Raw genomic sequence first — 24,156 nt, forward strand, 5'->3', positions numbered from 1 at the left:
GAGAGTGACTTCTCCCCGGCTGGGAAAGAGAAGCTGCGTGAGATCATCGTTACAGCGCAAGTGGCACGGTTCAAGAACGATTGTGGGGATTTGGGTCCAAAGTTTGTTCATCACATCGAAGGTGGGGTTCATCCACCTGTTCGGCAGTACCCGCTGAATCCGGGAGCAGTCGAGGAGATGGACAAGATAGTGAAGGAGCTGAGCGCCATGGAAATCATCAGAGAGGAGCTCAACCCGATCACCAACAGCCCCATCCAGGCGGTGAAGAAACCTGAATCGGCTGGAGGGGGTTGGAGACCAGTTATCAACTTCAAGGCCCTGAATCGGAGAACAATAGCAAACCGAGCCAGTCTAATCAATCCCCAAGGAGCGCTGAAAACTCTTCGAGTCAAGAAGTTCAAGTCATGCATCGACCTAGCCAATGGATTTTTCTCTCTACGCCTCGCCAGACAATCGCAAGGTAAAACTGCATTCACCCACAAAGGCAAGAGCTATGTGTGGCAAAGGTTACCCCAGGGATACAAGAACTCCCCAAACGTGTTCCAGTCAGCAGTGATGGAAGTACTGGGGGACGTAGGTGCAACTGTGTACATTGATGATGTCTTTATTGCTGATGACACAGAAGAAGAACACCTACAAAGACTACAAAAAGTGGTAGAAAACCTCACCAAGGCAGGCTTGAAGCTAAACCTCAAGAAATGTCAATTTGGACAGTTCCAAGTGAATTATCTGGGTTTCCAAGTCACGTCGGACTTGGGACTCTCAGATGGGTACAGAGAAAAGCTGATGAACATTCAACCACCTCAGTCAGAGAATGACTTACAGAAAATATTAGGACTATGCAACTACGTCCGGGACCACGTACCCAATTATCAGAAGTATGCCAAGCCTTTGTACAAATGCCTGAGAAAGAGTGAGGAGGACGAAAAGGACGGAAAAAGACCCTGGGTTTGGACAGCAGCGAATCAACAGAACCTAGAAGAATTGAGAAAAGCCATTCAAGCAGCTGTGAGACTGGAGCCAAGAAGTTTGTCAGAAAGACTGGTGGCAGAAATCAGCTGTGAGAATGACGATGCCATGATCAAAGTGAGTAATGAGAATGGAGGCTTGGTTACCCTGTGGAGTTACACCCTGACTTCTGTTGAGAGGAAATATCCGCAGGAGGAGAAAGAGCTAGCGGTGTTAGCTCGTTACTGGGGTGTGCTGAAGGATCTAGCACAAGGACAACCAGTTAAAGTCATCACACAGAGCCAAGTCCATAAGTATCTAAGAAAAGGTACCGTGGAAAGTACTAAAGCAACTAACACACGGTGGGGAAGATGGGAAGACATCCTGCTGGACCCGGAGCTTGAGATTGGGCCAGCACAACCCACCAGTAAGAAGAAACCGCCAGAGACATCTGAGAAGCCAAAACAACCGGAATGGACAATCTACACCGATGGATCCAGAAAGGGGTCCGACCAGTCGGCATACTGGGGATTTATTTTGAAGCAAGACGGCAAAGAAAAATGCCGTCAGAAAGGAAAAACTCCCGGTAGTGCTCAAGCCGGAGAAGTAACGGCCGTACTGGAAGGATTGCTGGAACTGGTGAAAAGGAAAATCAAGAATGCCAGGTTAGTAACCGACAGTTACTACTGCGCTCAAGCCCTTAGAGAAGACTTGGCCATTTGGGAAGAAAATGGTTTCGAGACAGCGAAGGGCAAGCCAGTGGCACACAGAGACTTGTGGAAAAAGATTGCTGAGCTAAAACTACAATTGGAAATAGACGTTGAGCATCAAAAAGCACACACGCATGAGGGAGCTCATTGGCGTGGGAATGATGAAGTGGACTGTTATGTCCAGCAAAGAAAGATCGTCTTCGTCGGTACCGAGAAGTGGGACAGCACTCCCAGAGGACGGGAGGTCCCAGAAGAGTACGTGGTCGAGGTCGTGCGGAGCGTGCATGAGGCCCTTGGACATGCAGGCGTACGACCTACCCGTAAGGAACTGGAGGAGCAGGATCTTTGGATCCCAGTGAAACAAGTCCAACGCGTGCTAAGGGACTGTGAAGTATGTGGACAATACAACGCAGGTCGCCGAGGGCAGCGGATGGAGGGGTTATCCATCAAAAGCACGGTCCCCTGGGGTTCAGTCTGCATGGATGTTGCAGGCCCCATGGGGATAACAGGAAGAAGAGGTGAGAAGTACCTCTTAGTGCTGGTGGATTCTATGTCGGGGTTTGTAACTACAAAAGCAGCCAGGAAAGCAAACGGAAATAGTGTTGTCGGCATGCTGGAACAAGTATGCAGTGCCCTGGGAATCCCGAAAGAGCTGCGCACGGATAATGGGACTCATTTCCGTAATTCACAGGTTGACCAATGGTGCCAGAAGTTTGGAGTAATGCGAGTTTACTCTCCACCCTATACCCCACAAGCTAACGGAGTGGTGGAACGAGCCATAGGGTTAGTGAAAAGCTGGATAGCTAAAAATGCTAACACCAACAGTTGGAGCACACAGGCGGTGGAAATAGGGCAGGCCCTGAACGACAGAAGCAGAGCCGAGAGGCCCGCCCCTGCAATGGAGCTCAACCAACGGCCGTTCACCACGAAGGAAGTGGGGCGGAGCTCCAGCGACAAAAAAGAGAAGCCGACGCCCAGAGTGCCATTCCGAGAGGGACAGCGCGTGTGGGTCAAAGCAAGAGAGCAACCTATAAATGCAGCAGTAAAACCCAAGTTTGAGACCACTGACATCGTCAAGCAAGTACTGGATAGGAACACAGTATTGCTGAAAAGAAAAGGGATTCAAGGAGTTGAGCAGCTCAAGCCAGTTCCTGACTAAAGCGAAACAGAAGCCGGTGAAATGGCCAGTGAATCATGTACCATTCCACCCTATATCGGACTGGCCACCGTGAAAGGGGTGGTTATAACTAGAAGAACACCTTCAGGGATTTGGGCAGGACGAGCCCTGAAGAAATTGGATTGGGCTAAAAAGGGAGTCCTGTCGGAGGAACGAGAGATGCTGATATGGGCAAGAGCTAAAAGTCGCTGTCCGGTTTGCTTAGTAAACAACCCACTCCCCATCACCTGGGAGGGACCGGGCCGCGAAAAACCCAGGAAACAAGGAACCACCGCAGAGATACTACAACATCTCCGCGTCTCTCCGGTTACGGTTTTGAACAACACCATCTGTGGAAACTGCCGGGTAGGTTACCTGCCCCGACTTCAGTTGGAGACCCAATGGAGCTGGCAGAATGAAGAACCAAAAAGCTGTTATTGCGTCTGGGATGGGGACGATCTCCATCACTGTTCTACTTGCGAAGACCAGCTGGGGAGAGGAGAACTGACTTTGACAGGTCAGGCTGAGGGATGGCAGGTGACGAGGTTTTACAGCTTGCTGCGATATTACAGAACATATGGACAAGTACAACCGAATCACGGGAGCCCCATACCGATAATATTACCGGGACCTTCAGCTCCCCCAAACACCCCAGAAGAAGCGGATCCATGGGTGTGGAGGAGGGAAGAAGGGCCCCATGATGTCCTGTGGGATTCTGTTCATGCTGCCTGGCCGTATGAAGCTGCCGGAACATCCCTGTCATTTCCACCCTTGAACACCAGCCACTCCCCTGTGATCTTCCGGGTACATCGGCCTCACGCGTACCAACCATCAGCTGAGGGGCTAAGTGCACTCCCAGATGACACCAGAGACCAAGCCGTTAATGGGGGTTGGACAGGCCCCTGGGAGCTGACCACATGGGCACATCTGATTTTGGAAGTCATCAATGACTGCACAATTCCTGTGGTAGATTTACCGGACGTGCCAAGGGAAGATGGAGTACGCTGCTCAGATATGTATTACTACACCACTGAGGTGGACGGGTGGGGCAGCAATGCGGTAAGACCTAAGGAAAAGTCCTGCCTGTACTGGATAACAGCGGAGTCTCAGTTTCGTGGTGGAGTGTTGCAACACCCGGGAGGCGTGGCCCACAGAGCGGGTACGCCCTCCGATCCTAGCACCTCCTGCCAGATTCAGCTGTCAGTGCGAATGATCACCGTCCCCTTTAAAGGAATCTACTCCGTCGGAGCAGCCATCAAAGTGGTGCCAGACGAGCAGAATTACGCCACCGTGTCCTACACCGAACCGGAGCCTCCTAAGAAGAAATCCAAGACCCACGCCTGGCAGAAGCTCGCTTCAGCATTTCCATGGAGGAAGAAGAACCAAGACTAACGGATAAACCGGAAGGGGGAAAACGAGTCGTCAAGTCCCAACGTCAGTCAAAACCCACAAGACGGAAAGGTACAAAGGTTTTTGTAACTAAAATGTTCAAAGTAGGAGCTGGAGTCTCGTCGGGACTATCAGATAAAGGTCCGTTCCTGAGACTCCCTACTACCTCTATTCTCCTGGATATGCCAAGAGAAGATTTCACTCCTTCCAATCCGCTCACCGAAGCATATTTTCTCAAGTACCTCATATATCTTCGACCCACTGATTTTCAGAACACAAAACAGGTGGGGGAAAGTGAAGAGTACACGTCACCCCCTCCAACGAAGCCACATTTATTCATCCCCACCGCACCGCCTGCTTGGCAAGGACGAGGGTCCAATAACACGGTCCATTATGCATCAATTTCACCTATGTGCCCAAGATCTCTGCCGTGGACTTTTAATACAGTGTATCACAGGGTGCAGGGGATCGAACTACGGATAAGATGGGGTCCCCATTACCTTGAACCACTGCAAGGACTGTATTGTGAAATTTCGCTTAATGACATGATTATTTGGACCACATCACCAAGTATGGCAAAAACCATAGTAAAGAGGGAAATTAATCCAGAATGTTATATATTTAATAACACCAGGCTTCCATTGAAATTGGAAATAGACAGGGTCTACCCCAATCCGCCGCACCAGAGGATTTTTACCCCGTCAACCTGGGGGTACCGCACCAGACTAACTTTGCATGGGCAACCTTTGTACACCTACATCTCAGTACCCGCCCCAATAGGGTACAATCATGAATCTTGGTATGACCAGGCGTTGAAAAACGGCACCGCCCAAGGCCCGTTTCCTCGGCCGCACTATTGGAGGGTGTTCCACTGGAAGTGGGTGTGGAGGGGGTTGGAGCCCGACTTACCCTACCCCTCTCCTATATTTACAGCCTTGCAACAGAGAAGAGCCACCAGACGGGTTGCGAAGAACCCTGCTCACCAAGGCTGTATCAAGGCTTTAAGAAAAATTTGTACAACGCCTGATGCACCGGATCCCAGAGAATCACTAATCTGGCCAGGATGGATGCCATCGGCATGAGGCGCAAGCCTACAGACCAGGGTTGGCTGGACTCAACATCGGATTCGGACAGCTCTACCGACGCTGACGACGACTCGGACACCTCTAACGAACCTCTGCTACGGAAAACGACTACGATAACAGGAAAATCCCTTTGCCTGAAAGGGCTGCTGACGCTTCTTGCTTTGCTATTTGCTGCTGCTGTTCTCGCTACGACCTTCTACTTCATCGGAGTTGGACCGTGGTACCTTACGCATACAAAGGTCACTTATGGACATTCCAAGTATGCCACCTTCAACTGCTGGAATACAAGCACCACGGCTATTTTTGTGCCATGGGACAACGAAACTTCTGCCCAGAATCGAACCGGATTATTCGCCAAAGACAACGGCAAAAAGTATGTGGAACGCCGAGCCTACAAATTGAACGACTCCTCCCTAGACGACCTCTTGAATCGGACCTGGGAGATCTACGCCTATGACTTCCTCGACACAGGAGCACTCTGCTGGATACGGGTTCTACAACGCAAGGAACGACGGACCGTCAGGTGTAACTGGATTCATCCGGATCGAGGATTTCCAGAATGGCATTGCAACATGGCTTGTCGATCACTACTAATGTTGCCGAACCAAGGGTACTGGGATACCGAAGTAGTATACCCGGCCCCGCACAGGTCCTCAGGCTGTCAAACCTGGCTCCCACGAGGGGAGTTTTGGGGTGACTATCACCTAAATTGCAGAGAGGATGCCAACATTACAGAACGACCGCAGGTTAACAGCACCTCCCGAAACGACTTTCTCGATTGGGCAACGAGGCCGCCCCCCAACGACAGTTTGACTAACATCACGGCCTTCCTGATTCGACAAGGTCCAACACGGTTTATGTACCAATCTGACCAGCAATATTGTTATAGGAACCACTTTAGGTGGTTAAGTGCCTGCCTCTGGAACAAGTTCGTCAAATGCAAGGGCCAAAACTACATTGTTACAGCTGTAGAAGAATACCGGTCGGATTTCTGGCACTCTGTACGATCAATACGGACAGAAATTGAAACCTGGCTAAATAACACATTCCCATGGACGTACATAGCCAAAGACCAAACGTTCTTCGAGGGAGACTTCCCCGAAGGAGCGGTTCGCTCTCTTGCTGGGTTAGAGGACTTTCACATTGCCAATTTACGTACACAACCCCTTCCAACTCCTGATGACCTTCTGAGCACTCCTAAAGGCGACTTTGCAAAGATTGACAAATGTGTTGCGCGCAGTATCTTTGACAGCCTTAATAACACTTGCTGGGTGAAAACCCACTCGTCACCACGATGTGACCTCGTACAAACTAGCAAGACCTTCTATTCCACCTGGAGGTATCACTGCCCTGATCCTGACGTCCTTCCGACCGCTAAATGGGCTTTACGGGCCTGGTATGAGGATTATACTCGGAATTGGGACTGGGAATGGTGGGGACTTCAGCAAAAAGAACTTCAAGCCTGGGTTATACCCTGTCTCCGTGAGTCTACCAATTATTGGATCAAATACCAGTACCTCGCCACAGTTTATTCTAAGGACCGCATGATTTGGCCTGGGGTTTTTTGGAGACCTGAAAACTACGTCAACCCCAGACCCTGGCGCATGACTTGTAAAAATAACACGCGACAAGTCCTTGAGTGTGTCATAAGTTTAGCTAGAAGACCCTGCCACGAGGTTCGAGGTTGGGAGAGCTACTGCAAACAACATTATGCCGATGAGTATGACACTCACTCTTCAGAAGTTACTTGGCGCAAAATCAATGGTACATGGCGGAGGGCTATTGTGAGCGGAAAGACCTGTACCGACGCAATCCTAGGTTACCACCTCCAGAAGCGCAAGAGTATTCTGGGTCTGCCAGTTCCCTTCATCCCAAACCCCCTTATAGCCATCGCCGAAGGACATGCTTTCCGAAAGAGTATATGTGATGGGAAAGTAGACCCCGGGTTTGACTGGATTGGACCTAATCTTTTGTATTCCAACCTCACCTGCACAATCTCTAAGGAGATTTGGCAGAAATGTGGCGAGGGAGCGGACCAACACGACTGTTTCTGGTATGAAACTATGGGAGCAACCATCGTGACCGCAATCACCGAGGTTGTCGAAGAGGCTGCTAGTGTGGTGGAAGAAGGCCTCCACATTGTTGAGCAATGGCTGCTAAGTGCGCTGAGTATGCTGTGGCCATACATCCTGGGTCTACTGGGAGTGGCCGTGGCTTTAATCGTCGGCAAAGTCGTCCTGGAGGTGTGGCTGAAAGCACTTTGTCGTTGCAAGAAGAGGGAGTACCAGCCCCTCCCCCCGAAGGAGGAGCCTGCTCCTGCATAAAAGACAGCTGCCGTGTGCCTGCGAGCCATTCAATCCTCGCTGCAGCTGCCGACAACATCGGAACCAAAAGAACCACCATCGGACATCATGGCATCTAACTCTTCAACCAACACATCGAACCCCAACTCACTTTTTGCTCCAATTTACCCTGGCCTGGGTACTCTACTGCCACACTGGTTCCTGGCCCAGGGGACATCCTATGAGGATCTTCGTTGCGCTACAAGGATATGTCAAGCTTATCCTACGACCCATCATCCTCCAGAAGTGGGGGTTAGCTTCATCCCTCTTCGCTTGTTACCTGATGGGCCGTACCCGCATCAACTGGCGCAGGGGCGTTGTGGTCTGTCTATGGCTCGTCACCGATACCACAGCCCTCATAATGGAGTTGGTCCTTGGGGGTCGTCAAGCCACTCGAACCGCCCCACTTAAGATTCTCACAGCTATTCTAGAAGGGCTCTTTGCAGTATCTATCCTCGTCTACTTAGCACGCCAAGCCTTGTCCATCAAAGGTCGGGGCAGGCGCATATGGCTACAAAAGTGGATAGTTCTGGCTCTTTGGGCAACGGTTTGGGGGATCTTGGTGGTCCTCTACTGGCTTCAGGAAACCTCTGACCTAGCCATCGTGGTATGGATGATGACCTACGCTGCAATATTCCATGATTCCGCTCATGTCTATGATTGGGGCGAACCAGCTCCAGATCACGACATTCCGGTTCCTGTGATTAATTCTCCCTGGCTGGCAGCCCAAGCAGGCACACGAGCTTAAACCAGCTACACTCTCTGCTCTCGCTTTTGCATATTCGTTGTGTTATTGTTAATCCGAAACCCTAATCGTGAAGTTACCTAGGTTGCTGTTTCTTCTCAGGCACCAACCTGCTGTGTGGGATGTGGGATCGCCGCAGAGTCCTATGGATTCATATGGGTTGCATCGTCCTCCCGCTGGTGTCACCGTTGCGTGAGCAGCCGTATCACCGATGTAACGGCAATTCTCTGCGCCACAGGGCAAGGAGATTTGCCTTACATAGCGGCCTCCACATCTCGATCCCTGGAACGGGTGCACAAAATAGTGTGGACCTCTGCCTTTGGCCAAGAAGACGACGCCCTTACAACATCTCCAATACGCTCGGGACTCCTGCTGCCCGTCATTCAGAAGTTATGGGAACACCAGCTTACTCGACAATGCCTGCCAACTCTGCACCTTCTCGATGGACGAGTTGTGGCTGTAGGCGAGTACCTTCCACCAGCGTGTCCCGTGTCGCCGGACATGTTTATCGATGTCGGATGCCAAACCAGCAGTGCGACTAACAGAAAAGGTACCCAAACTGAGATTCTCAGTTCATCTCACCAAGCGTGCCAGACAGAAGACACCCTCTTCGTGTCATCCCCTTCACCAGATCCGCCTTCCACCGATATGGATTTTCAGGATCTACTGACTGAGTTGGAGGGATACTGTAACAACCCACCAACACTGCCAGACTCTGAGATGGATCTGTCTTCGCTTCTGCAGTCTTCCCTGGAGGGCATTAGCCCTCCCGGATCAGCAGGATCTCCACTTCCTCCACAGTTGGACGCCGAGTGCTGGATTTCTCCGCCGTCCAATCTGACGGAGTATGAGGTTGTGGATACCTGGACTCCATCATCATCTCCGGTTGCCTGCTACGAACAGGACATCTTGACTGCGGATTGCGGTGATGGACTTGACCTCTTTTGACTTAGGACTTTGTGTTTTCTGCGATGCACCGTCCGATCTCAAGGAGGGGGTGTCAAGAAAACTGCTATGAGGTTGAGATCTATCCAGGTACACACAGAAAAAGGTGCATGAAGGCCTGAAGGAAATAAAGCAATCTTGTGTTTTGATTTATAATGATTGAGTGTTTTGATAATGATTAAGTTGAACATGGATGAATACAATAGGTAAAATGACTGTATGTAAGTAATTACTGAATGATTCTGAAGTATACGAATCATGATCTGTAATAACATGACGACAATGAAATGATTAAGGTTTGATGATTTATAATAAGTTAATGAGGTGATTAATGCTTATGATTAATGCTTAATGGAAATCAGCACATAAGTTTTTAATATTTGACTGTGTTTAAAAGTGAATCAGAGAAAAGCACATAGTTTTTAATGTTAAAAGGAGAAGGGGAAAAAAGGAGAAGGGAAACTTGTGAGTTCCTGCTGTCGCAAGCAGTTCTGAACAGATGGCCAGACGCACAGGATGGGTGGGGTGGTATGGTTGGCTAAGAACAACACGCTGAGGAAAGGGCGGTACTTTCCATCCCAGCCGGCAGACAGGAGGGGCCGAAACCACGTAAACTAACACTCCCCATACACATATATGGCAAAGAACTGTATATAAGCAGACGGAAAAGGAGAAGTTCTTGTTCTTTGTCTGCGGCACCGAAGTAGAGCTAACAGAAGAAGCAGATCAAGGAAACAACAGTAGACCACACCCTGGAGCCACGGGAGAAAGCTGAAGCTTCTTGCCGCCAAAGGGAGACAAGTTCCAATCGTCCAACCCGGATTCCTGATTCGATCGTCGGTCTTACCTCAACCCAAACATTGCAACAGACTTGGAGAAAGGACAAAGGTCCCGGAGGGATAAAAGAGTTGGGTTTTCAAAAGCAATTGAACCCTCTCTACTTTGCTTCCATTCTAAAGAGGATTTTTTCACACAAAGGATAAAGACTCAGACCAAGGTTTTCGGACGTTCCTGTTGCCAAAGATCCATCACCAACTGGGTATGAGTTGAATTCGCTTCCTAAAAAGCTATCTCAGAATCTGCGACATAGGTTAGGGAAAGAGACAGGAGGGCATGATTATACATGTTGATCTTATTACACTGCTCTTGACTTGTATACAATTGATTATTGATTTGTACGTCACATACCCCTGCTTAAGCTTGCTTAATAAATTCTTACTCCAAAATTCTAATGAAGTTGGTGGACATTGAAATTAATTGAGTCATTTAATCATTTTTCAGTTCTTTTAATAAAGGTAAAACTAAGGTACATGGTTCTAGTGAAAAGGAGGCTTCATAATTTCCTTTGGTGAGAGTAAAATAATGACCCAGGGACTTACATCCAGGTCACTAAATTTAATCTAGCCGGTTCCAAGAGCAAGTTATATTTTAGAAAGCGAGCTACCGTTAACAGGAGTGGTTATTGGAATTACGCAGCTGTGAGGGCTACTCAGCTGACTGTTTCTTAACTGAAAAGGGTCGTAACTTCTGGATTGGAGGTAGTTAGAGCTAGACGAATCGCTTTCGACACCAGTTTAAATAGATTATCTCTTATAGATCTCTTTTAGGGTAATACCCAGGTCTTAGAGATTTTCCGGACCTGTTAGACAGAGAACTGGTCAGTAGTCAGTCCCGGAGGGTTGTGATGAAGTGGGCGGGGCTAGCTATTGCAGGATAACGGACAGAATAGAAGAGAAGTTTTTCAGTCTTGCCAAAGATTGTAACACAGCTTAGTTCTGGCTGCATATTTAGTCTCTTTGTTCTAGAAGGTGAACTTCTGGCCAAACCTCAAGTCTTTTCCAGCCTCCAACAGGCTTTCTACCAGGATTACCCTGCATTTAGCTCAGTCCATTCACTCAGCTGCACTGTGTCTGCTGAAGAAAAGCATACCAACAGCATGATGCTGTTTCATATCATATTTTAGGATTAAAGACCAGAAGGTGCTGCTTACTAATTGGGTGACTTCTGAAGCAAAATGGTTGCAGTGGTATCAAAGGGACCTAAAAAGTATTGTGCATGTCACAGGTTATCTTTTGTTCCTTTTCTCTCCACTAAAAAATAATGTATTACTTTATACTGACATATCTATTGAATTTTCTGCAAAATACAGACAGCTTTGTCGATGCATTATTAGTTTTGTAAGTAAAAAACTAATATGTTAACTAACTATGTTGCAACGTAGTTGCACTCGGTGTGCTCTTCTCTTGGGTCTGCATGAATTTGCAAACTGAGTTTGGTACTGAAGCTCATTTCAGGCTGCAGGGGCCTGTTTTTTGTCACAACTCCTATGCAAATAAAGTTTGTTTCATCTCTATTTGGCATCAGCATGTGGTGAAAGTCATTTTCAAGCTCTGGCAGAATTTTCAGGCTTATTTTTTCCATCAAATGCCACATTGGCTGTGGCCCAATATACTGTGATCACATTGTGAATTCAACTTGGTACATTTACTTTGCGGGAGTTGTATTTGAAAGTTTTAGCTTTTGATCAAAACACTTGACCGTGCACTCATTGCACTCAAGCCCTTTAACCTCCAGTATTGTTACTGAAGTGCTCTACCGAGCAACATAATGTAAGTGGAACCAAATGGGTGGCAGTGCTACTACCTCTTCACACATGGCATGATGCACATAGGCCAGAAATTTTTTATTTTGTTCTTATCTGTCCAGAACACTTTCTTCACAAGCTTAAAGTGTCCTCAACATGGCTTGTGGTAAGCAAATGGAACTGGTTATCGCTTTCTTCCAACACGTTTGTGGTTGAAGTATGATTTCTTCATTCGCATCTTAATTCTGCTATTAAATATAAAGAAGTACAATGTATTATGCTTAAAAAAAATATTTGCAACATAAGTGACAATTCTCTATCCATTTTCTTGCCAAAGAGGATAGAAAAATCAGCTTGAGGTATAAGTATAAAAATAGAAGCTAGTTGTTTAGCTGGGAATCACAATCCAAACAAACAAGATGGTCAAAGAATGCGGAAGGAAAGATGGCACACCTTTGTGTCTAAAGCTTTCACAATCCAAATTGTGAATTTTCAGCAAAGTAAAAAGATACGTTCAAGTTGTATTAGAAATGTACAAATATATTTTTATGCAATGCTTAACACAAAATTTAAAGCACAATCTTATTACTTTTGTTTAAAACAGAAAAGCAACAATATTCCCATTTTTGCCCATCATCTTAATGCAGTTGTGTTTTCTGTAATATCTATTTGCTATGCTGATTTTGAGGAATAGATGTAATAAAAATATAAAATTAACACCTCAGTAGTAGTTTACATTTTTATACTTTTTTGCACTTCTCCTTTTAAAGACTAACACAGGACAACAAGGTGTTATTAAATGGTTAATTAGTTGACTCTGCATTGTAGCTACCTTGCAGTAAGCTGCTAGATTTTATACAGCGTGAAATAAATAAAGCATGCTGTGTTTCCTGTGAGAGAAATGTTTTGCTGCTTTCTCAGTCAGCTAACCAGCAGTGAGCAACTCAAGGTGGGATAGGGGCAGTGCTGCAGTACACCTGAAACAGCCATAGAAAACTCTGGAGGATGTGACACTCTCTCCTGAATTTCATTGAAAGGATTTTGAAACCATAGGAGTGTTATGATGACATTTTATTTATACCTCAAATGAAGCCAGACCTACTGCTTGTGAAGATGAGTAAAAAGCTTTAAAAGCATTATTTTGTCATTTCAGAAGGATAATCAGTCAGTATTCTTTAAAACCTAATGTTTAGATGTTCAGTAGAAGAAATAATCCCCACTCAATAACATATCATTTTGCTTGTCTAGCAGACCACATCCAGAATTATAGGTACCTTAGACAATTTTTGTTAAATTAAATGTAACTGGAGCATTTGTTTAAAAATGCATTATTGATTTTTATGTTGATAACTCTTGGAATTTAATTTTAATTTTAATTTTGTTAGTAACCACTTTTTCTGTGTTTTAAATATAACATTATACAGGGGCCCATTTTTCTTAGCTACTCTTCAAAATTGAAAGTACAATAGAACATTTCATATAAACAGAATATTTCATTTACATTTAGCTCCCAATATGTTATTTGAGCAGTTTAGAAGAATTAAAAACTACGACAAGCAAGGTTGGACAAGCATTGAAGCTCACCTCGCCACCATGGACAGCTGCAAAGGTGGTGAAGAAGAGGAAAAATCTGAGAAGTTTACCATTCAAACTGATACTAATTCCACTGTACTGAAAGAATTTTAGTGCAGACTGTGCAACCACACTAAAAATGGTAAATTTATATGTTTAGTCACCGAAGGAAGAATCCCTCATTCACTCTTTCATCCCGTCAGAAGTAATTTAATTACAAATAGAACTTTAATGGTGAAACGGTTTATATATTTCTTAAAGCATGCAAAAGATGGGCTTTGGTACCATTTAATAGGTCCTTTTAAAGGCTGAGTAACCTTTATGTAGCCATCAGTTTGTACTCCATATGGTATTACTTCTGATGTAGCTCCACCTGGTGGTGGTTTTATTATTTACCCAAACAAAAGTCGATGCCAGATCTTTTGTACTTTGTATAATTTTTTAATATAACTTTTTTATTTTTCTTTTAGTTCTCCTTTCTGCCAAAGTCCTGGCACAGAACCCGGTGCCAATCAAATTCATCCCAGCTCTGGTGCAGGTCCAAACAGGCAGTGACATCGTGTTCACAGTGCAGGTTGATGCTGCTGTCTTCTCCATGTCATGGGCTTACCAAACCGGAGCTACTCTGGCTTTGTGGACCCAATCTGGCACTTCTGACAACAGTGTACCTCAGTTCCAAGGCAGACTCTTCATCAGTGCCACCCAGCTTCGAATCAAAGCTGCTCAGCTCAAAGATGCAGGGTTCTACACAGTGGATGTGGCGCCCACCCCTTCCACAGGCTTGGTGAAAAACTCCCAATCCGTGGAGCTGAAGGTGTTTGGTAAGAAATGAAGAAGTGTGTCTGAACACAAATAAAGAAGAGGTGGTGTATGTGAGAAAGTGTATGAGGGAGCAAAGAGAGAAGATGGAGAATAGGAGGGGGTGTGAATTAATCTGGGAGGTTTAATGAAATTAGTGACCCACAGACAGTCAGGTAAGAGTAATGAAAAAGGAGGAGGGGGGGAAGAGAGTAGCTACAGGCTTTATGCCAATTAAAACACATTTGATGTGCAGAACCCTTGCTCTTAGATGTCTAATATCCTCTAAAAGCAGTGCTGAAAGTAGAGACAGTAGATATGTATTTGCATTCATTTATATTCAGTACTGTAATGGAGCCTGAATGGCTGAGTGTCTCTTTATTTCCAGCCCACACTGGAAGGATGATGCACAGTCTTGCTCTCCCCTCTCAGCAATACTAGGATGGACAGGTGACCAAATTATCTGAAGTCTGTTTTTGCTGAAAGGTCATGTTTTTCCAAACCAGTCCTTGAGCCGTACTCTGAACTTCTTGCGTACTCACTTGATGCTCTTTGGAATCAGAGGCTGCTTAAATCCTGAAATATGAAATGCTCCTGCTGAGTCACACTTATGCGGATGCTCTGAGAAAGTAATTAGGGCTGTTTAGTAGTGGCTCTAATGTTTTTGTTTGTTTGCTGTTGCTGCCGCGGTTCCTCTACTCGGTGCTCCGTCCTCTATCCATACGCCCCCTCTTGTCCCCGTCCAATTATTTAACTTAGGCAGTCTGCCAGGAGGCATCTTGGCTACCACCCGCATCGTTTGCCCTCTTATTCACCATCTGTGCTTCTAGCTAAATGCTGTCCCTTCTCAACCCTTTCTTGCTTTGATTACAACAAATTATCCTCTGCAGAAACGGCAAACTGCTCCCTGTTGTTCCATAGCTCCAACTTTTGTAGTGTGCTCTCAGGCTGCAAATCTACATTTACTGTTCTGTTTTGTTGAGCTCTTAGATAAAATGTTTGTGTTTTGTTTGCAGACCCAGTAGCTGGGGTAAGTCTGACTGTCCCTTCAGCTGCAGTGGAGGAGAAAAATGTGTCTCTGAGTTGCACATGGACCAGTGGGACTGAAGTTACGGCACAGTGGAAGAAAGATGACGCAGCCATCACACCCGATTCCAGAATCACCATCTCCGGTGCCTTTTTAGTAATCAACCCAGCCAGACGTGATGATGCCAGGCAGTACTCTTGCACCGCCAGCAACAATGTCAGCGCCCAGACTTCCACAAAGAGCCTCACTGTCTACTGTGAGTTTACACTGACCAAGACAAGAGGCAGCTAGTCTGCTGTGACCACAACAAATGGCAGAGGCTTATCTCCCTATCCACATTGCACTGCACGCTGCGTGCTGAATTACGCCCGGATTGCACAAGACATCCTTCCAGAAGCTCACAGTGTTGCTTCTGGCTTTGTCCTGATCACATCATTAATTCTGATACGATGCTCTTACAGCAGAATATCTCGCTGCCATTCTTATGCAATGCATCATTGTCCTTTTAGATCAGAAAAATTGTCCCCTTAACTAATAGAAAAAAAAGAAAAGGCTCAAAACATTTCGGGTCTGGTAGATGGAAGGCAAATAAAAATTGAGTGTCTTTATTTTACCCTGCGGTGCAAAAAAAATCCTTGAGAGGAATTGGTTGCAGCGAAAATATGTGATTTAACTGATCACGGGGCCTTTTGCTTTCCTGCTGCCTGATTATAGCTTATAAATCTTGAAGTGCAACTAATCATTTTCAACCTCATTTCATTTCTTGTTTTATTTTTTTTTTAAGTAATTGGTCAGTCTATAATTTAACAGTAAAATTGTGAAAAATGTCCTTTACCTGGTTGGTGACACCTTAGAAATGGCTTGGTTTTCAGGCCAACATGATTTACAGTGGTGCCGTCATATTTTACATGGAGAAAAGTGGCCAGTTGTTTAGTAATTCAAAGGTACATTGCAACCTTTAGTGACTATAAGGTTAAAAACATTTGACATCAAGGCAGATCTCATGTCCTGTGTGGATTCTGATTGGAGTTCTGCTTTAGGTTTTTGTATGTGGTACCATAAACCCTCTGAAAATATATTTTAATTCCAGTACTCCAAATTTTAAGTGCCTTGCAAATTTACAAGACACTTGAACTTTTTAAAATGTCACATTGTTTACCACAAATGACATCATGTGACAGTTTAACACTAAAGTAGTGAATAACTTGAAAGTGTAAGTTTGTAGCATTAAACTCTCAATTCTTTGGCATTTATTTGCATTTAGAAACCTTTACTTTGATACTGAAATGAAATCCAGTATAACCATTTCCCTTCATACCTCACTTAATTAGTAGTGTCCACCTTTGAGTTAATTAATATTAAAATAATAAAACACACAGTGTGGAAGAAGGTGGTTTGGTCAACCAAAATGAACCTTTTACATGCAAAGTGGTACATCCAGTGAGAATTGAGCATTGCTCATAATACTACATGCACAATAAAACATAATTTCTTGTAACTAAGTACAGTTCAGTCCTGGAGGAAAGCCTGTGTTGTGGGTATATATAGCTTGAGATTTGAGTGGAAGTTCACTTTCCATCACAAAAACAACCATAAACATAAAGCTAAATGCAGTGATTTAGAACAAAGCATTTTTAATGGATTTTATATGAACACCACACCTTTTTAGATTTTATATTTTTCAGTTTCATTTCATTTCACAATGCACCACTTTCTATTACATAAGATCCCAAGAATCTTATGTGGTAGATAAGATATTAAAGTTTGTGGTTCTGTTGTGATAAAGAGCGAAAAAGGTTTAAAGTGTTAAAACATGAGAAATGTAAACATGCAAATAGTTCTCTTTGTAAAATATTGTTTTTAAGAAAATAAGCTCCCAGCCTTGCTGATAACAGGCTTGTCTAATACATGTTTTACTAATAATAAAAAAAAGTCCTTCTTGGTAGATAGACTTTTGTAACATATTGTGACATACTCTGGTCCTACCTCATGGCTACCATACACCCTGCATTGTGCAAAATTTATTAATTATGCTCAGTTTGTAGACTACACATCAAGTTAAAGAAGTATCTCTGGGACATCTGAAACAAAAGGAAGTGAACGCCTTCAAAAAGATTTAAACACCTGTTTTTGCTTTGTGGACAGCTGCTCACAGACTTATAATGAAAAATACTTTTCTTTCAAGATGAATCTGAGGCATGTCAGACAATGGAAAACATGACAGGATTTGAACAATTTTTGAACACACAACACACAGGACCTGACTGTTTTTAGCAACATAAAACCAAATAGCGTCTTCTGTCTTGGTTCCTTTCCTTAAGCAGTGAGAAGTTTTTTTTTTAAATGGAAATGTTCCCCTTAAATCCCACAGCAAATGCAGTTTTTCAAATTCTGAAACAAAACACAAAACGCCCGTCTCTGGCTCATTAGCTGAGAAAGATCAAAGAGGGTTAACTGCAGTGATTAAGACTAATGAGGTAACTAAAGGCCTTAACTTACACAGTAATTCCCCCTTTAGCAGAACATGTCATTTGTCAATCACTGCTTTTTAAATATCATGTGGTCTTTGAATTATGTCATGTTTGGTAATAAATATTTTGTGATCATAACCGACCAGATGGACCCGACACCCCTGTCCTGACTGTCGACTCCCCCAAAAAATGTGTCGGTGGAGGGGACGTGTCGGTAGGCCAGGCGGTGCGTCTCACCTGTACATCTACCTCACTGCCCTCTGCCACATTCTCATGGGAACGTAATGGACAGCCCATCTCATCCGGGGCGCCAGACAGCGGGGTGCTCAGTCTCCAGACCTTCTCGACTAATGAGAGCGGCCAGTACGTGTGCAGCGCCACAAACAGCATCACCAGGGGCACATCGACGCAGAGATACAACTTGGCAGTTGTGGGTGAGTTATGGTGAATGCTTGCCTCTGTGACCGATGATGGTCTCGGTTGGTTTTAGGAGTTGCTGCTGTATTTGTCTTCACGACAGGAGAGGGACAGGGAGCATCCTGGGAGATTGATCTAGTGAGATTGTGGTCAAAGTCGTTCAGTGACTCAGCGCTCTCCTTTCCTTTTGGGTCTTTTCTACTGTCGCTTCCTTCCTGTAGTTACTTCCTCATCCCTTTGTTCTTTCCTCCTTCCATCCTCTCTCTTGCCTGTCTGAGCTCCAGAATCATTACCTTTATTAATTCACCCTCCATGCCTCCCTTCTCTCTGTTTCAGATGTTTGTTTTGATGGAGGGGAAGTTGCAGGGATTGTGATCGGCTCTTTCCTGGGCCTCCTAATCATTGTGCTTCTTATTTTGTTCCTCGTTGTTCTTGTGCGAAAGAGAAGAGGTAAGTCTGTAGTAAAACAGGCATCGTAACGTTTTTTTATGTTAATTTCTAATGTGACAGTAATTTTCTTGCCCTAAGATGTCAATTTATTCTTTTATTACAGAACAGGAACAACAGAGAAATGTTGTGGTTGCTCAGAAGACAAATCCAATTCAAAGGCCTCTTGTAAGCCACCACAAAGTTTACACATGATTCACTATTGATTTTGTCTTTATTCTGTCGTTACGATGCCGCTGAAGGCCCCTTCACAAATAAACCTTATCTTTCTTTTGCTCTCTCTTCCATGCCCTCATTTATCACCTGCTCACTTCAAGCCTCCAGATCCTCAAACTAATGGTGTATGGAATTTGGACCAAGGTCTCCAGCCTCCGCTCCATCAGACGAACAGGCAAGCAAGCCAACCTGAGCGCTTAATCACCAACAACCTTGAAACCCAGGCAAGCCCACAGGCACGGACTCTGAACAGGCAGCGTGACTTTGACGTTCAGCAAAATAATAGCCGCACTCGCACAAACCAACTTCCGCAAAATCTTACCTCATACCCGAATGATAGCTTTGACAATCCATTGGATTCTCAGGATGTAAACACGTCTCTGAACATGCAGCAGCAGCAAAATCCAAACGTTCTGATTCAGGCTATTCCTGGCCAGGGTGCCAATCAGCCTCCAGCAGTTCAAGTCAGCCTTAATGCACTGCCAAACTCTAATAATCCAAACAACAATGCTCATATACCCACTATTAATGTCAACCTCAACTCCTATCCAGGCAATGGCCAACAGGCTCTGCAAGAAAGTTCTTCTCCTCCAAGTAATCAAGGCTTTAATGATGTTCCACAAACACAAAACAACTTCAGTGACACAAGGCGGTTAAATGCTGCAACACAAGGAGGACAGTCCCATTCAAGTAACCGCAGACTAAATGGTCATGTTAATCCAAATTTTCAAGATGAAGCTGGACTTATTCCAACTGGATACACACATTTTAATAACAATATGACTTCCCAGCGAAATGAAAACACAGAGACCTATCAGCAGGAGCCAGAGCCTCATAGAAGACCAGACAGAGAGTCAAGACAACATGAGTCAACACCGAGATCCAGGCAGAGACAGAACCCATGGGACTTTCTCAGAGGAACACCAGCATACCCCAGCGGGATACCTCAAAGAGCACAAATGCAACCTGAAGCTGATTCAGATTACAGTGCAGAGTACACCGTGCATCCTCTCATACGAGAGGGACGAACACTAAACAGACTGCCGCCTCAGAGCCAAGCCGATACACGGCGTAGAACTCCTCCGAGACGCGATCCACCCTCAGAGGATAGTCAGACACAGACCTATCATGCTGCTGATCGTCCTCCAAATGCTAATAATGTTACTCTCCCCGAGCGCTCACACCACACACAGAGAAACCCCCGTGCAGACAGGGAAAGGTCTCAGCGAGACATCAGAGGTAGCCAGACTGCCCTCAGGCAGGACGCTACTCACAGCAATAACCCCCAGGCATCACCTCTCATGAGCCAGCAGGCCACTGCAGCCCATGCTGCTGTGTCACGAGGACCCACAGCACAACAGGGACTTACTACACCACAGGGCATAGATACAAGAGCTTTGGCTGATCCTAATCACCTTCAGCAGCCCCACACAGCACAACAAAACATAGTTGCACCAGCCCAAACACAGCGAGGTCAGACACAGCCTGTCATGCATGGTGCCATCCAGTCGCGTCAGGGGGGCACCGATCCAGTCCCAGTGCCTCCTGCCCAGCATAATCCCAGTAACCTAACCCAGGCTGCAGTGAAAGCCCACACTGAGAGGGCTCCAGTATTTAAAAATCGGAGAGAGCAAACTCAGACGGCCCTGATTCACTCTGGCACAGTGCAGACTCAAGCTCCTGCTGCTGGAGGTCAACAGCCACCTCTGCCTCCTCCTCCTATCCCTCTGACACAGTTTCAAGCCCTTCCCAAGACACACACCCAACACAAATCCCCAACAAGGGTTCCACAGCCCCTCAGACAGAACATGCCAGCAACTCAGCGGCAGCACGGTGCGCCTCGCCACACCACCATGATGCCTCGCAACCATCACCATCATCTAGGCCACGCGCAGGCAGGCGCACACCGGCACGGCCATGTGCATGCTCACAACCACAGGCACCCCGCCAATGTCGCTGCATGGCAGGTGAGTATACATAAAGATGGCAGGCAGCAGATGCCATATGGTTAATGATCGTATTATTTTCTCCAGCATGTGGTCCTCTCAGATGTGCACCTATAGCAAATGCTTGCTGTGTTTGTGAGTTATTATTAGCTCATTTTCATTCTTCCCAGCAGCTTGTGTTTTCCTCTATTCTGTTTACCTCTTTCTGCATATGAAATCATCTGTAAGCTTGCAGTGCTTTGCAAAAGTATATATTTTTTACATGTCAATTTGATCACATTCTAACCACAAACTTCAGTTTATTGTATATGTATTTTTTTGCAGTAGATCAACACAATGTAGCTATAGTTGTAAATTATGAACAAAAACTTGTGATTGTGTTAATATTTTACAAATGAAAGGTTTGGCATATACCCAAACCTGGCTATGTCTCAGCCAGCTTTGTATATTAAGAGACAAAACATTTTCCCTGTTCTCCTTTGCTAAATAACTTTTGTTCACACAAACAGATGCTCTCTGTCAGATATGACTGAGATAATCTGTGTGTACAAAATGTTCTTGCCACTGATTTTCAATAGTGTTTAGATTTGGACTTTGACTAGACCTTTGCAACATATGAGTATGCTTTGATCTGATCTACAGGGAGCTGAACATCTTCCCCAGTTTCATCTTGTACAGACTCCTGCTGTTTCTTCTATGTTTATTTTCTGATTTATTTGTTTTATTCTGAAAAAAGAAATTTTCCTCATTTGCTGTTTCCTCTGCAATATTTATGGCAAGCTTTAAACAGGACTTCTTGTGGTTTTTGAACAGCAGCGTTTCCCAGCCACTTTTTCCATAGAAGTCAGACTTGTTGACTGTAAAAAAAAAACAAAACAAAATTCTTACATCTAAGCTGTGGATCTTCATGGTTCATCCAGAGTCACCATGCACATATTGGCTGATAATTAATGCATTGGATTTTTTAAAATAGGCATTAAAGGTGGCACAACACTTTTCAGAATTTTATTTGTAAAACATCTTGACATGAAACATGTATTTTTTTCTCTTACGTCACATTTATGCACTGCTCAATAAAACACACTGAAATGTTTGGTTGTAATGTGACAAAATATACAAAAATACTGTAGAATAAGTATGAATACTTTTGCAAGGCACTGTATGTCTTTTCACTATTGTCTTCATACCTTAAAAACTGTCCTTACTCCTTTGTGTTTGTGAGAGTAGTTTATCATAGTAGCTGTGTGACTGCTGCCTCCTCTGCATGACATGTTGCCAATGAGGGCCTTGTTGTGTCTTTCCAGCAACAAGCCCACAGAGGAAGACCAAGATGATGACAGATGTCAGCAGACGAGGCTCTGCAACTATCCCGCATGCGCTGTCACAAACAAACAGCTGACAGACGTGATCTAATATTCCGCCAAGCAGGACCGACTCCACAGAGTCTGCTTTCCAAAAAGGCTGTCATTCCCTGAAAGTTGGTGCAAATTCAGATTTCCTGCAAAAGGAGTGAACACATCACCCATGGGGATATTAAGCTTTCAGTATTGTCATTTCCTTTAAAAGAAATATGGAACCTTTTGAGAATTTACGAAATCAGATTATCTGAACAATGCTTAAGTTATAACTAAAAAGCAGCACTAAAAGGATAGCTCACTGTTCCACAGACCGGGATGTTTTGTGCTGTTCTGACTCCCAATTCACTTGTCATATATCAAAATTTGCAGAGTCTGCTCAAAGAAAGTTTAATGATCAATGGCTCCTGACCATGTTCGCATCCTACCAGCCATTCATCAACACAACTAAACAACACTCCTGTGATAAATTACATGAGAAGCACTTGCATGAATATCTGTGAACACCTGAGCTAGCAGTGACAGAAGGCAAATGGAAAAGGGACCCCGGCGCAAGATGGACTCAGCTGCCTGTAGCGGTGACAGTTATGAAAGAAGAAATTAGCAGTAGGGGTGGTCTTGACTCACACTGAGCTATTTATTTTGTGCCTTCTGTTAGCGGATGCCTCTTCTGACACTTCTCAATTAAGAGGATTCGCCTCACTGGTGCTCGGAAATAACGCTCAGCTTCACAAGAAGGGGGATCCCGTGAACGGATGGGCGCTTATTAATTAAATGCTTTTATGTGACTTAAATGGCTTGGAAAATAATCACACTGAACCATGAATGGGGTCAGCACAAAGACCTGGAACTGTCATGCTTTTCTGCTGAAAAAGCAGAGTTGTCATTTTACTGGGTCATGCACATATTTTTCTTTTACTGTTTATGTATTTATTGATTTATAATGGTTGTATTTTCTAAGCTAAATGGTGTCCTTGTGGATTGACAATTTAGAATAATACCACCTTCCACAGCAGAAGCACTATACACTGGTGTGTGTATGTCTAAAGCTACAGCTCCAGTTTATTTGCAGAAAGCACTCAAATGTGTTGTTTGACTATTAAGGGAGTGAGCTCTCTCAAGTAGTCAGGAGCAGTCAGTATTTTACTTGCTGTTGACAGCTGTCTGAATGATCTCAGACTGGCATTAATTCTCAGAAGAGACTCAATCACACAGCTAATCTCAGTAGACCAAAAATTAAAGAGGATCTTAAACAAATTGTATAGCCGTGATCATGAATGATATGCTCACTTTCATCACCTTTGTGTTGGTAAGGCGCTACTAGATTCAAGGTGTGGATTAAGACCCCTAGGAAGCTGTATGGCTATGTTGTTTGTGACATATTTTTAAAACCAGCCCCATATGTGTGTTCAAGGTTTGCAAAACTGTAGTATATGCCATGTGCATTATTTTAATGATCTAACAACTCTGGGTTGCCTTTACAAAACATTTCCACCATTTGGAATGATATTCACAGTGGAAGAGTGTCTGTCCTGGTTGACCTTTAAACTTTCATTAATATCTTCAAAGCCAAAGCAGCACAAACGAAAATTTTTGCTGCACAAACCAGCACAAACGGAGTCGAGTTAATTGACACCCATTTCGTCTGATTTGAAGAAGGTGGGGGGGCTGGTTGACCTTTGATGACCTCTAGATTGCTATCATCTTTAAAATGATAGCAGCACAAACAAAAAATTTTTGTTGCACAAACCAGCACAAACGTAGCACAAATGTTTGACACCAGTTTTGTCTGATTTGAAGAAGGTGGAACCCAACTTCACTAAGGTTTTAAAAAAATCTTACCCCTCAACTGTATCTCAGTTGGACTAGATTTACAGATCAGAAGATCAAAAAACACAAGGCCAAAGGTTTCTTGTATTTTTTAAAATAATTTTTCACTGGATATGCAAAAGATTGAAAGTAAAAATTAGCCTAAAGGACATTAATATCTTAATTTTAAAGAA

The 24,156-nt window shown here is 44.6% G+C and overlaps 1 protein-coding gene across 1 annotated transcript in view; it reads left to right on the plus strand.

The window, feature by feature from the left end:
* Window positions 1–23,790, plus strand: part of LOC114142198 (uncharacterized) — a 32,899-nt gene extending 9,109 nt beyond the window's left edge. Inside the window, exons 3-9 of the mRNA XM_028013341.1 lie at window positions 13,947–14,297; window positions 15,291–15,557; window positions 17,919–18,206; window positions 18,526–18,639; window positions 18,743–18,804; window positions 18,954–20,819; window positions 22,103–23,790. Coding sequence (XP_027869142.1) covers window positions 13,947–14,297; window positions 15,291–15,557; window positions 17,919–18,206; window positions 18,526–18,639; window positions 18,743–18,804; window positions 18,954–20,819; window positions 22,103–22,132 — 2,978 coding nt within the window. The 3' untranslated portion in view covers window positions 22,133–23,790. The remainder of the gene's footprint in view (window positions 1–13,946; window positions 14,298–15,290; window positions 15,558–17,918; window positions 18,207–18,525; window positions 18,640–18,742; window positions 18,805–18,953; window positions 20,820–22,102) is intronic.
* Window positions 23,791–24,156: the final 366 nt, after the last annotated feature.

This window comes from Xiphophorus couchianus, chromosome 3, assembly GCF_001444195.1.
Source record: "Xiphophorus couchianus chromosome 3, X_couchianus-1.0, whole genome shotgun sequence".
NCBI classification, from domain to species: domain Eukaryota; kingdom Metazoa; phylum Chordata; class Actinopteri; order Cyprinodontiformes; family Poeciliidae; genus Xiphophorus; species Xiphophorus couchianus.